General features: G+C 39.6%; 1 protein-coding gene across 1 annotated transcript; it reads left to right on the top strand.

The window, feature by feature from the left end:
- The first annotated feature begins 11,963 nt into the window (after positions 1 to 11,963).
- DIC2 (dicarboxylate carrier 2) lies at positions 11,964 to 13,365 on the top strand. The gene has a single exon (XM_022047878.2). It carries the CDS (start codon positions 12,165 to 12,167, stop codon positions 13,152 to 13,154), a length of 990 nt encoding a protein of 329 aa, XP_021903570.1. The 5' UTR covers positions 11,964 to 12,164; the 3' UTR covers positions 13,155 to 13,365.
- Positions 13,366 to 14,151: the final 786 nt, after the last annotated feature.

Consider the following 14,151-nt stretch of genomic DNA (forward strand, 5'->3'; position numbering starts at 1 on the left):
ACCATATGTATACTGCCACACATATATATGAGTAATGTAACACCCACTAAAATTTCTTTTTTTTATATTATATTTTATTAATAAATATAATTTTTTAATTATTTAATTTATTTTATTATATTTTGTTTTATTTTAATTTTATAAAAAAATTAAGTAAATTGATAAAGTATTAAATTAAAAATAATTTTGAAAAAAAAAAGTGAAAATTTGGGTTCTGAGAATATTTTTGAAAGAAAAATCGAAAACCGGAAGTGAAAACGTAATTTTAAAAAATTACACTACGTCAGACGCTCGGTCAGCAGTCCCGACCAACCAGGATGCGCCAAGTGGTAGAGGCACTGACGCAGGAGGCCACGCGGGGGAAGCCACATGGACAATCCGCGTGCGCGTGATCGAACGGCTGAATTTCGTTCCTGCGCGCACGGACGGCCCAGAGTGAATCGCGCACGGATGGCCCAGATTGGATCGCGATGAACGGTATAGATTCACTCCCTATTTAATTGCGATCAGACGGTTCAGATCAAAAGTGATGGATGACCCAAATCAAAAGCAGATGGGTATAAATAACCCTATCCGCACCCAAACCCTAACCCTAGCTGCCAGAATCCCTTGCTGGAGAAGACAACCCAGCTGCAGGAGAGCCGACAGTCGCCACCCGCCACCGCATCAGAACCCTTTCCGACCGACAAAAAAGGTAAAAAAAAATTTTTTGCATGAAATTCAATTTTAAACCCACACATGGCCAAATTGAAGTGAAAAAACCGGCCAATTAGCCGGAAAACACCGCCGAAGCCCGGCGGCACTGCCGCGGGGAATTTCACAAATCGCCTCCAATGAGGCCATTCTCGATTCCCGTTTTGTGTGATTTTTTTACTGTTGTGATCACCGTTTTCCTCTCTATAGGTTGACCGAAGCGAAACACCCAACCGCAACGTGAGTCAGAGGAGCCGCCGCACCAGAGAGCCCCGCCACCGATGAGTTTTGGTTTTTCATATTTTTTCGGCCCACCGAGGTCCTTTAGCGTGTGTGCTCGCAGGAATCAATGTAAAATTGACCGAATTCGTCCGAAAACAGCCACTCGCTGCGTCGTCGCCGGAGCACGACAGAGCCACTATGCCGGATTTCTGAAATTGGCCGAGTAGGCATTGGGACTGATTTTTGGATTTATTGGGACATTTATAGGTACTATAAGCGCGTTTCAGTTCCCGGAGAAAAATTTAAGGAACCCAGGGATCGTCCGTAGGCGCAGTAAACCATTTAGCTTTTCGGCGTCGAATCAAGTAAGGACCTCTCACCATATTTTCTATCATAACATTGAAGTTTGAATAAATAATAATACGGTATTTTGTACAAATTAAATAGATGTGCATAATTAATTACGGATTACTAAAGGGGCCCAAACCGGATATTGTTCTCTGATGATTTCTGTTGATTTATTTTAGAGTCTAAAAGCATGATGGTATCTGGTTTATCTATTTTATGGTTTAAATGCATGTATTACTGCCTTACTTGACCATTGTTTGATTTTGAGATTTGAGACATTATTGCATTACCGGATGCATGTTTATTTGTTTATGTGATTATGTTTGATTTGGTAATGGAGACTAAGAGAAAACAGGAAAGAGGGGAGATCAAATAAACAGATAGAATGACAGCCTTACTAGATATCTTAAGAGATAGGAGACGGGCTGGATACATAGGGAACCTTACCGTGAACGTTGTCTCATACCGAACGGAATATGGAGACTTGGTAATTTGGCGCTCATACCGGACGGGGTATGGAGACCACCCGTTTCACCTTCATACCAGACGGAGTATTGAGGTTTAATGTCTTTGTTGCTTATACCAGACGGAGTATAGGGACGACCCTGTAATTGAGATTGTTAAGGAAAAGGGTTCACGTGTAGTAGGGACACTCCTATAAACCTCCATGGATACTAGTAGGCTGGTGAAATGAGAAATGGTTATGATCTGATTTTTTGTTAATGAATATGAATTTATAATATGTATTATGTTACTGATTATGCATGAAATTATGATCTGTATGGTATTATTGTCTCTATAGGTTGTTTTTATGAATTCTACAACGGTAAGTGAACGGTAAATGATTTTATGATTAATAAACGAATTTGCTAAATTTAGTGCTCATTAGTTGTTTTAGTTTTCTACCAACCTTTATTTCTATGCCGGTGATATAGTGTGATATTCTTACTGGGTTAGTGTAGCTCATCCTTTATTTAACCATTTAAGATCAAGAGAACCTAGTTTAAGAGCTCGATCCGCAAGAAGATTGCGAGTAGATGTTAGAAACTTTATATTTTTCTTTACTTTTCTCATTTCTCGTATTTTTTTTAGAGAATTTATTCCGTAATATTTGTTTAGTACTTTTAAGTTATTGTGTAAGGGATGTAAATCTTAACTTTTTATTTCGCTTCCATACTTAAATTATTATATATTTCCTTTTGGATTTCCGGAGTCATTACAATTGGTATCAAAGTCGCGTTCCTCAGACCCGTTCCTTACACAATAATACTTAGAGAAACACCAAACTAATGTATTATCACTCAACCCTTCCTTGTGAAATGCAGCTACAGAGAGATAAAGAGAGGAAGACCCCCACTAACCCGAACAGCCCGGGATTGTTCGCTTAGGGAAGATGTTGACCGGATATTTGAGATACTGCAGAGACTCATTGCTGCCTAGTAGGGCCGAGAGGAGAGGAGGGAGCTACTTGACCCTCCCCCGCTGCCGCAAGTTGAGCCACCATTGCAGCGAGAGGATCCCGAGCCACCCCGGTACGACCCTGCTCCTCCACAGTACCACCCGGCACCACCGCAGTATGATCCGGTGCCCTAACTATAGTACCACTCGGTACCACCACAGTACAATTCGGTGCCCCCACCGTATCAGCAAGTACCACCACAGGGCCCTCCAGTTTATCCTCAGCCTAGCCTAGTCCCTCTTCCACGATTGACCTAGGCTATATAGAGAGGTACAAGAGACTAAACTCATCTACTTTTGCAGGGGGATCCTTTTTTGAAGATGCTGAGTACTGGTTGACAGAGATAGAGAAGATTTTCTAGACCCTAGGGGTGACTTCTGAGTAAAAGGTCACCCTTGCTACCTACATGCTAGTGGGAGAAGCAGACTGCTGGTGGGAACTCAAGCAGACCACCCTGCCTGCTCCAGTTACTTGGGAACAATTCCTAGCAGCCTTTCATGCAGAGTACCTCCCAGAGAATCTCCGACATCTGAAGAAGATGGAGTTTGTCCAGTTGGTCCAGGAGGACATAACTGTGTCAGAATATACTCGTAAGTTTCTGGAGTTGGACCGATACTCCCTTGAGACATTGTTGGATGAAGGCAGGAAGGCTAGGAGGTTCGAGTGGGGCCTCTGCCCAGAGATTAGACAACATTTGTTTGTGTTGGAGCTCAGGACTTATTCGATCGTTCTAGCCAAGGCACAACTTGTGGAGAGGAGCTTCCGCACTCTCTCTCAAGCAGCAGAGAACCTCAGACCCTCAGCTCCACCCCGCAAACCAGCACCTACTGCGCCTGTTCAATAGAACAAGAGGCCCAGGCTGGTGATCCATGCTCCTCCTCAGGCTCCAGTGGCAGGACGTGGTAAGATTTATCAGGATTGCGGCAGGGATCATGGGAATCGACCCTGCTACCGCCTCAACAACACCTGTCGCATATGCGATAGTGCCCAACATTATGCGAGAGAGTGCCCAAGGAACCAGAATCATGACAGACCTCCTATCTAGGGCAGGGCTTACAATCTCACTTAGCAGGATGCTGAAGCCAACCCGGACGTGGTACAAGATATGTACACTATTTGTAACTATCTTGCTCATGTTTTGATTGACACTAGTGCATCGCATTCATTTATTTCACCTATTTTTGCATCAAAATTTAATATATTACCTGATAAACTTGATTCTATATTATTTGTGTCTACTGCTGGGAGTATGACACTATTGGAATAAGTTGTCTACAGGACTTGTGTCGTAGAGATAGCAGATAAAAAATTGAGTGTAGACTTAATAGAATTAGACATGGGGGATTTTGATGTAATTTTAGGAATAAATTGGCTAACGGCGTATCACGTTACCGTAGATTGTTTTACCAAGAAGGTTGTATTCAATCTTCCTAAGGAACCATTTACAAATTAATAAAATCATTTAGTACTTATTCCTTGATGGTAAATTTTCTTATTCGTCGAGTACTTTAACCCTACTATTTTCTCTAACTAGGCAAACCTAAGAAAGAGAATTGTATTCAAGAGATTCCGGTAGTCTGAGACTTTTTAGATGTGTTTCAGGATGAATTACCTGGACTGCCAGTGGACAGGGAAGTTGAATTCACCATAGACCTACAGCCAAACACCCAGCCTATTTCGGTTGCTCCTTACCGCATGAACTGCGTTGAGATGGAGGAACTGATGAAACAGATCACTGAATTGCAAGACAGTGGCTTTATCATATATAGTGTATCCCTTTGGGGTGCTGGAGTTACTTTTGCCAAAAAGAGAGATGGAACGTTGAGGTTATGTATTAATTATAGAGGGTTGAACAGAGTCACAATCAAGAACAAGTATCCCCTTCCTAGGATTGATGACATCTTCGATCAGTTGCAGGGTGCGCAGGTTTTTTTCCAAAATAGACATACGTTCAGGTTACCATCAGGTGAAAATCAGGACAAAAGACATCCTCAAAACATCATTTCGAATCAAGTACGGACACTATGAGTTCCTACTTATGCCATTTGGGCTAACCAACGCCCCAGCCATCTTCATGGATATAATGAACAAGGTCTTTAGATAATTCTTGGATTAATTTGTTATCGTATTCATCAATGATATCCTATTTTATTCAAAAAGTAGAGAGGAATATGCTCACCATCTAGCTCAGGTTTTGCAGGTTCTTAGAGGAAAGAAGCTGTATGCAAAGTTGAGTAAGTGTGGATTTTAGCTTGAGTAGACCACCTTTATAGGACACATCATATCAAAGGATGGAGTATCAGTGAACCCTGAAAAGGTTGAAGTAGTGCTCGGCTGGGAGAAATTGACATCAGTTAAGGAGATTCGTAGCTTTCTGGGAATGATGGGCTATTACCGCAGGTTTGTGGAAGGATTTTTTAGTCTAGCTGCTCCCCTGACCCGACTCAGAAAGAAGAATGTCAAGTTTGAGTGGAATGAGGATTGTGAAAGAAATTTTTCAAAACTAAAGTAGTGGCTGACTACTGCACCTATGTTGGCATTACCGAGTGGATCGGGAGGATATACAGTTTACAGTGATGCCTCATATCTAGGCCTAAGTTGTGTTTTAATGCAGTATGAGAATGTCATAACCTATGGGTCTAGACAGTTGAAGAGTTATGAGAAAAACTATTCCACCCATGACTTAGAGCTTATCGTAATCATACACGCCTTGAAGACTTGACGCCATTATTTATATAGAGAGACTTTTTAGATCTATACCGATCACAAGAGTTTGAAATACATATTCACTCAAAAAGATCTTAACACGCGTCAGAGAAGTGGATAGAATTTCTTAAGGACTATGATTGTGACATCTCGTATCATCCGGGTAAGGGCAACGTGGTAGCCGATGCACTCAGCAAAAAAAGTGCAGGTACATTAGCTCATTTAATGGTTTCAAAATGTAGGCAGATTGGGGCCACACAACAGGTTCGGCTTCAGGACTTGAGAAGAGTCACATGTTTGGGTCATCTGACCATTCAGCTTGAGTTAATCCACATAATAAGGGAAGCTCAATCCGCCGATTCCGCCCTAGTAGCCCTCAAGAAAGATGCAGAATAGGGAGTTAGCTCAGAATTTCGAGTCTCCGTCAATGGGTTGCTCAGATTTCAGGATAAGGTGTATGTTTCAAGTAACAGTAAGTTAAAGTTTATCATGCATCCGGTAAGCACTAAAATGTACCAAAGTATACATCCCCGATTTTAATAGAACGGGATGAAAAGAGATATAACTGATTTTGTTTCTAAATGTTTGGTATGTCAGCAGGTCAAAACAGAGCATCAGCGCTCAGGCGGACTATTTCAGCCATTACCGATCACATAATGGAAGTGGGAACATATCACCATGGACTTCGTGCCAGGATTATCTAAGGCACGCTTAGGATATGATGTCATCTGGGTGATTGTTGACCGACTTACCAAGTCTTCCCACTTCTTGGCCATCAGAATGACTGATCCCTTGGACAAGTTAGCAAGGATGTATATCTAAAAAATAGTCAGATTGTATGGAGTGTCAGTGACAGTGGTGTTCGACAGGGACCCCAAGTTCACTTTTTGGTTTTGCAGTAGCTTTCAGCAAGCCATGGGAACGAAGTTGTCCCTCAGTACTGCATTTCACCCTCAAACAGATAGACAGTTAGAAAGGACAATCCGTACACTTGAGAATATGCTCCGAGCTTGTGTTTTTTACTCCGGGGACCATTGGGATGACCATCTACCCCTGATAGAGTTTGTCTATAACAACAGCTACCAAGCGAGTATTGGCATGGTTACGTATGAGGCATTATATGGGCGCCTATGCAGATCGCCGATTTGTTGGGAAGAAGTGGGCGATAGAAAACTGTTCGGCCCAGATTTGGTAGAACAAACTACATCCAAAATAGTTAAGATCAGGAAGAACATTCAGACGGCTAAGAGCAGGTAAAAGAGTTATGCGGATGCCCGGATGAGAGATTTAGAATTTGAGGAACGCGACCAGATGTTCCTTAAGGTCACTCTTTTCAAGGGAATCAGTAGGTTCAGCAGGAGGGAGAAACTGAACTCCCGATTTATTGGACTATTTGAAGTCTTAGATAGGATTGGTACCGCCGCCAACAAACTAGTACTGTCTCCAGAACTTTCTAAGGTCCACAATGTATTTCATGTGTCCATACTACGTAAGTACAACCCGGACCCCTCTCATGTCCTGGCCCACGAACCTCTTCCACTCAATGAGGATCTATCCTACGAAAAAGTATCGGTCGGCATTGTGGATCAAAAGAGCATATTACTCCACAACCAGGAAATTTTCTTTGTAAATGTCGTATGGTAGAACCACACACCGAGAAAGGCTATGTAGGAGCTAGAATCAGACTTTAGAGCCTAATATCCCCAACTGTTCGATTGAGAGTGAGAGACAAATTTGAGGGACTAAATTTCTTTTAAGGGTTTGAGAGTTATAACATCCACTTAAAATTTCTTTTTTTATATTTTATTAATAAATATAATTTTTTAATTATTTAATTTATTTTATTATATTTTGTTTTATTTTAATTTAATAAAAAATTGAGTAAATTGATAAAGGATTAAATTGAAAATAATTTTAAGAAAAATGGGTGAAAATTTGGGTTCTGATAGTATTTTTGAGAGAAAAATCGAAAATCGGATGTTAAAACGTAATTTAAAAAAATTGCACCACGTCAGACGTCTGGTCAGTAGTTCCGACCAAGCAGGATGCACCAAGTGGCAGAGGTGCTGACGCGGGAGGCCACGTGAGGGGAGCCACATGGGCGATCCACGTGCGCGTAATCGAATGGCTGAGGTCCGTTTCTACGCGCACGGACGGCCCAGATTGGATCGCGATGAACGGTTCAGATTCACTCCCTATTTAATTACAATCGGACGGTTCAGATCAAAAGCGATGAACGGCTCAGATCAAAAGTGGATGAGTATAAATAACCACATTCGCACCCAAACTCTAACCCTAGCCACCAAAACCCCTTGCTAGAGAGACAACTCAGCTGCTGGAGAGCCGACTGCCGCCACCCGCTGCTGCACCAGAACCCTTTACGACTGTCAAAAAAGGTAAATATTTTCTCTTTTGCACGAAATTCAATTTTAAACCTACCCATAGCTAAATCGGAGTGAAAGAACTAGCCAATTGGTCGGAAAACACCGTCGAAGTCCAGCGCCGCCGCCGCAGAGAATTTCACAAACCACCTCCGATGAGGCCCTTCCCGATTCCCGTTTCGTATAATTTTTCTATCGTTGTGATCATCGTTTTCCTCTCTACAGGTTGACCGAAGTGAAACACCCAACTGCAACGTGAGTCGAAGGAGCCGTCGCACCGGAGAGCCCCACCGCCAGTGAGTTTCAGTTTTTCGTATTTTTTCGGTCCATCGAGACCCTTTAGCGTGTGTGCTCATAGGAATCGATGTAAAATCGACCGAATTTGGCCGAAAATGATCGACTCGAGGCGGACTGCCGCCGCGGGTGGCGACACCGTCGGATTTTTAAAATTGGCCCAGTAGGCTCTGAGACTGATTTTTGGGTTTATCGGGACATTTCTAGGTACCATAAATGCATTTCCGTTTCTAGAGAAAAATTTAAGGAACCTAGGGAACGCCCATAAGCGCAGTAAACCATTTAGCTTTTCGACGTCGACTCAAGTAAAAACTCACCACCCTATTTTCTATCATAGCATTGAAGTTTGAATCAATAATGATACGGTATTTTGTACAAATTAAATAGATTTGCATAATTAATTACGGATTACTAATGGAGCCCGAACTGGACATTATTCTCTGTTGATTTTTGTTGATTTATTTTACTGTCTAAAAGTATGATGATATCTGATTTATCTATTTTATGGTTTAAATGCATGTATTACTGTCTTACTTGATCACTGTTTGATTTTGGAATTTGAGACATGATTGCATTTTCGGATGCATATTTATTTGTTTATATGATTATGTTTGATTTGATAATGGAGACTAAGGAAAAATAGGAAAGGTGGATGATCAAATAAACAGATAGAATGATAACCCTACTGGATATCCTGAGAGATGGTAGACGGGCCGGGTACATAAAAAACCCTATCGTGAATGTTGTCTCATACCAGACGGGGTATGGAGACTTGGTAATTTGGCGCTCATACCGGACGGGGTATAGAGACGGCCCACTTCACCCTCATATCGGACGGGGTATTGAGGTTTAATGTTTTTGCCGCTTATACCGAACAGGGTATGAGGACAGCCATGTAATTAAGATTGTTAAGGAAAAGAGTTCACGTGTAGTAAAGACACCCCATATGAACCCCCATGGATACTAGTAGGCTGGTGAAACGAGAAACGGTTATGATCTGATTTATCGTTAATGAATATGAATTTATGATATGTACTATGTTGCTGATTGTGCATGAAATTATGATCTGTTTGGTATTATTATCTCTATATGTTATTTTCATGAATTTCACAATGGTAAGTGAACGTTAAATGATTTTATTATTAATAAACGAATTTGCTAAATTTAGTGCTCTATTAGTTGTTTTGGTTTTCTACCAACCTTTACTTCTGTGCTGGTGATATACTGTGATATCCTTACTGGGTTAGTGTAGCTCAACCTTTATTTTATCATTTCAGATCAAGAGGATTTGGTTTCAGAGCCCGATTCATAAGAAGATTGCGAGTAGATGCTAAATACTTTTTATTTTCTTTTATTTTTCTCATTTCTCGTGTTTCTTTTAGAGAGTTTATTCTTTAATATTTGTTTAATACTTTTAAGTTATTGTGTAAAGGCTGTAAATCTTAATCTTTTATTTCGCTTCTACATTTAAATTATTATATATTTTCTTTTGAATTTTCGGAGTCGTTACAAGTAATATGTATGTGTAATGTTTATATTCATGCATGCATATTGTACCAGATAACCAACAATATAAAAGCAATATCTCGTCAGCATAATGAACTGAAAATATATGTATGCATATGTATGTGACTATTAATTACATGGCCACATATGTACATGTGAATGATATGTAATGGTATCTCAACTGTATGTGTTGTGTTTGTATTCATGCATGCATATTGTACCAAATAACTAACAATATCAAAGCAATATTTGTTGTTGTGTATTGTTAATCGTTTTACAATAAATGGCATCATTAGTTTGATTCTGTATATATGCACATATATGTAGCTAAACGTATCCAATCCACATCAGTAATATGTAGTGATATTTATTGTCTGTGTAGTGTTTATATTCATGTATGCGTATTGTATACCAGAGAACTAACAAGGACGGAGCAAATTTTGGTTTGGGCAAAGTTTATCTTTTACAAGAAATGGAATCATTTATTAATGTGTTGACCTAATGTCAATGTATTTATTTATATATATATTTTTTATATACATACAAAATATGTATACATATTTAAAGGTAAAATACATATACATGTATGATGTGTGAAGTTCTAGATCCAGCTAGCCTATATATATGTGAGGTGCATTATTTGATTAAATATGTTGGCTAATAAAACGTGAGAAAAAATTAAATCAATTTATATCTAATATAATATATATAATGGTCATTTATTTCATTTAATTTTTTATGTGAAATTTATTTTATATATAATTAATGTATAAAGAATAAAGACCGAACTGTGAGTTATAGGATGCAATCAAATTTTTCACAAACAAGCTAATAGGATTCAATTTCCACTCAGAATGAAGCATCAACTCTGTCAACATAGTTATAATATCTCACAATATAGCAAGTCAATTGGCATTACGGTAATGTTTTGATACAATTCCAATTTATAGAAGTTCAAAATTATAATGTATAAATATATCTTGAAAAGATTCAGTAGAGTTTGACATTGAGTCAACGTTAAGGCATCGATCTCCAAGCTAACCTCTGAGTTTCAGGAAAATGGCGAAGTTGCCAATGGTCTTGAAATGTCCATTTGGAGTTGGGGATGACTGAAGAGGTAGGTTTTGATGGGTTTGTCTTTTTCTAGACAATCTTGGCAAATGAAATCGAGTTGAACTGCTTGTATTCTATACTGGTTAGCAAGAGGAATTTGATTACGAGCAAAGAAGCTTTCAGAATCCTTGTTGAGAAGTTTGAGACTCGGGGGTGCTCAGAAAACATAGTAGTTTTTTGCTATTTGGTCAATTGGTTTATTAGTGAGTGTTCACTGTGAAATTTAATGTTGATGTATTCACTTATATGTATATACATATAAAATATGTACTATATATTGTAAAGGTAAAATAGATCTACATGTATGATATTGTGAAGTTTCTAGAATCAGCTAGTTTACGTGTATGAGGTATATTAACTATGTTGGCTAATAAAACATGAGAGAAAAATTAAATCAGATTATTTCTAATATTATAGTAGATATATATATATATATGTATGTATTAGAAATAATGAATTGACATAGCCATGCAATGCATAAGAGATAAGAGTTACATTGTAAAATTGGACGACGACGTTTTTTCTTATTTTCTTTACGTTGGATTCATCTCCGTGAATTGAAAAAATAAATAAATATATATATATATATGTGCATACCTTATACTAATGTGTGTGTATATAATATATATATATATATGTTCATCCGTAGTTAATACTGTGATTATGCACTTTCTTGTGTGTATATATATATATGTACCTATTTCTAATTATATATATATATTTAAAAAACTAAATGATAAAATACATATTCTCTTGGCAGCCAAAGGATTAATTATTAAAATAACAAAATTATTTTGCATTATCATGTCGAAAACTAACACCACTAAAAGTAATACGCTTATTCAAATAATATTTAAAAAATGCGAATTGTATTCCCTTCAAAATAATTGGAAGAGTAATTTAGTCCATACACATTGGTATGGGAATATTTTTATGGTTAAAAATGAAAAAAATAAGACTAATATATATATTTTTTTATTTCTATTTATTATTTTAGTGAATATAATATTATTTTTATTGAAAACACAAATAAATACGCGGAAAAACAAACTTGTTCCTTGAACGTGGGAGAATTGGTCAATTGAATTGTTCCGACCAAAAGGGAAATAAAAGTCAAAAGTCAAACACAAAAGCGGTGTTGTGTAGTGTTAGGGTGATTAGGAAAGGCGAAACGCGTAAAGATCCAAGTCCTTCCTCCGCACATTCAATCAGGCCCACCATCCCGCAACTTTCCTCTTCTGCTTCAACTTCTTCCTCCCCAGTATATATATACACTAAAGCTTCTGGTCACTACCATAACCAGACGTCAGTCGGAAAAACCCAACACAGGAAGATAACTTCGTATTTCTCTTCTTCCTTAATTTGGTTTCTTATTGAAACCAGAGGAGCTTTTTTTTCTTTGTTTCTTGAATTGAAGCATAACCAGATTCAGATTATCAGACATGGGTGTCAAAGGTTTTGTTGAAGGCGGTATAGCTTCCATTGTAGCTGGCTGCTCAACTCATCCTCTGGATCTCATCAAGGTCCGCATGCAACTCCAAGGCGAGAAACTCACGGCTTCAAACGCCAACCCAGCTCCCACTCTGCGACCGGCTCTTGCTTTTCACTCTGCGAATACAACTGCCACTCTGCTTCCCCATGATTCAATCCGCGTATCGCCGCCGCCGCAACCGCCGCGAGTGGGTCCAATCTCTGTAGGCGTCCGCATAGTCCAAGCTGAAGGCGTCGCCGCTTTGTTCTCCGGCGTCTCCGCTACTGTGCTCCGGCAGACGCTCTACTCCACTACCCGCATGGGTCTCTATGACGTCCTCAAGCAAAAGTGGTCCGACCCGGCATCCGGAAACATGCCCCTGACACGCAAGATCGTCGCCGGCCTAGTCGCTGGAGGAATCGGGGCGGCCGTCGGAAACCCCGCTGACGTGGCTATGGTTAGGATGCAAGCTGATGGACGGCTCCCACCGGCTCAGCGGCGCAACTACAGCGGCGTGGTCGACGCGATCACGCGCATGTCGAAGCAGGAAGGGGTCACTAGCCTGTGGCGCGGGTCAGCCCTTACGGTAAACCGCGCTATGATCGTAACGGCGTCGCAGCTGGCATCTTATGATCAGATCAAGGAGGCGATTCTGGAGAAAGGAATAATGAAGGATGGGCTGGGGACCCACGTGACAGCGAGCTTCGCGGCGGGATTCGTGGCTGCGGTGGCGTCGAATCCGGTGGACGTGATCAAGACACGCGTGATGAACATGAAGGTGGAGCCAGGACAGGCCCCACCTTATAGTGGAGCCATAGATTGCGCGTTGAAGACAGTGAAGGCTGAGGGACCCATGGCTTTGTACAAAGGGTTTATACCAACGATCTCCAGGCAAGGTCCTTTCACTGTTGTGTTGTTCGTGACACTTGAGCAGGTTAGGAAGTTGCTCAAGGAGTTATGAGAAGATCTTAGGGCTGTGTTACAGAGGAAGAAGAAGATGATGACGATAACTATCTAGCTTGATTTGGTTAATGATAAATATTTGTTTGTAGCAAGTCATGAACTGACGACTTTTATTCTTTTTTAATTTTATTTTTATCTGGAATTGATGCTTTTGCTAGAACAAGAATATATTCTGGTGGAATAGAATAAAGAATACGAGTTGTTGTTCATGACTTGAATTTTGTTCAAGTTGTTATTTACGTAGAAACTAATTAATGGTTAAGTTTAAATAAATTAATTTTTATTTCAAAAAATCGTGTCTCAATAATTCAATCTATGGGGGTCAGATTGAAACCCAAAACTTTTTTAACATGGCTAGAACTCAATTCCAAACCATTTCATTTGGAGTGGATAGCTCGAATACAGCAGTTCTTCTACCATCTATGAAATTAATTATAAATTAGTTGTCAAAATTACATCATGAAAAAAAAAAAAACATTATCTGTTTTATAACGACTTCATCGATGACATAAGACATCCTTATAAAAATGAGTTTGAGCCTCTGTGCCGGAGTCAAAAGACACACGACACAACAAACAAATTTGATTTTCGTGGGCGGGCGAGAAAAAGATAGAGGAACTAGCTCTTTATGACATCGAGAGGCTTGTGGCTGATGGACTGGCGGCACCTGGTCAACTTCGACAAACACAATAATACCCTGAAAGTCAATTACGGACTTTTCTAGCCTACCAAAAACTACCTCATCAGCTAACTAATATTGTAGACTATTCATCTGATTGGTTTACCTGGAAGGGGACATGTATAATTTCATTCACGGTCAGTGAATCCAATCACAACATATGGACTTCTTGGATGATCAGTCTTAAAATAAAAGGAAATTTTTGGCGATGCGTGCAGGTTAAAACTATAATTTGCTGGTTGGTCAGGTCAGTTTAAAGTGAAGGCTGCCTTCCTGGTATATGCCTTCATGCATTTAATTGCTACGACACTGGCGC

This window comes from Carica papaya, chromosome 1 (genome assembly GCF_054855325.1).
Source record: "Carica papaya isolate Zhongbai chromosome 1, ASM5485532v1, whole genome shotgun sequence".
In the NCBI taxonomy this organism is placed as follows: domain Eukaryota; kingdom Viridiplantae; phylum Streptophyta; class Magnoliopsida; order Brassicales; family Caricaceae; genus Carica; species Carica papaya.

Bases quoted from the DNA above. Each gene is read 5' to 3' on its own strand.
- DIC2 (XM_022047878.2), top strand. From the start codon at position 12,165: ATGGGTGTCAAAGGTTTTGTTGAAGGCGGTATAGCTTCCATTGTAGCT.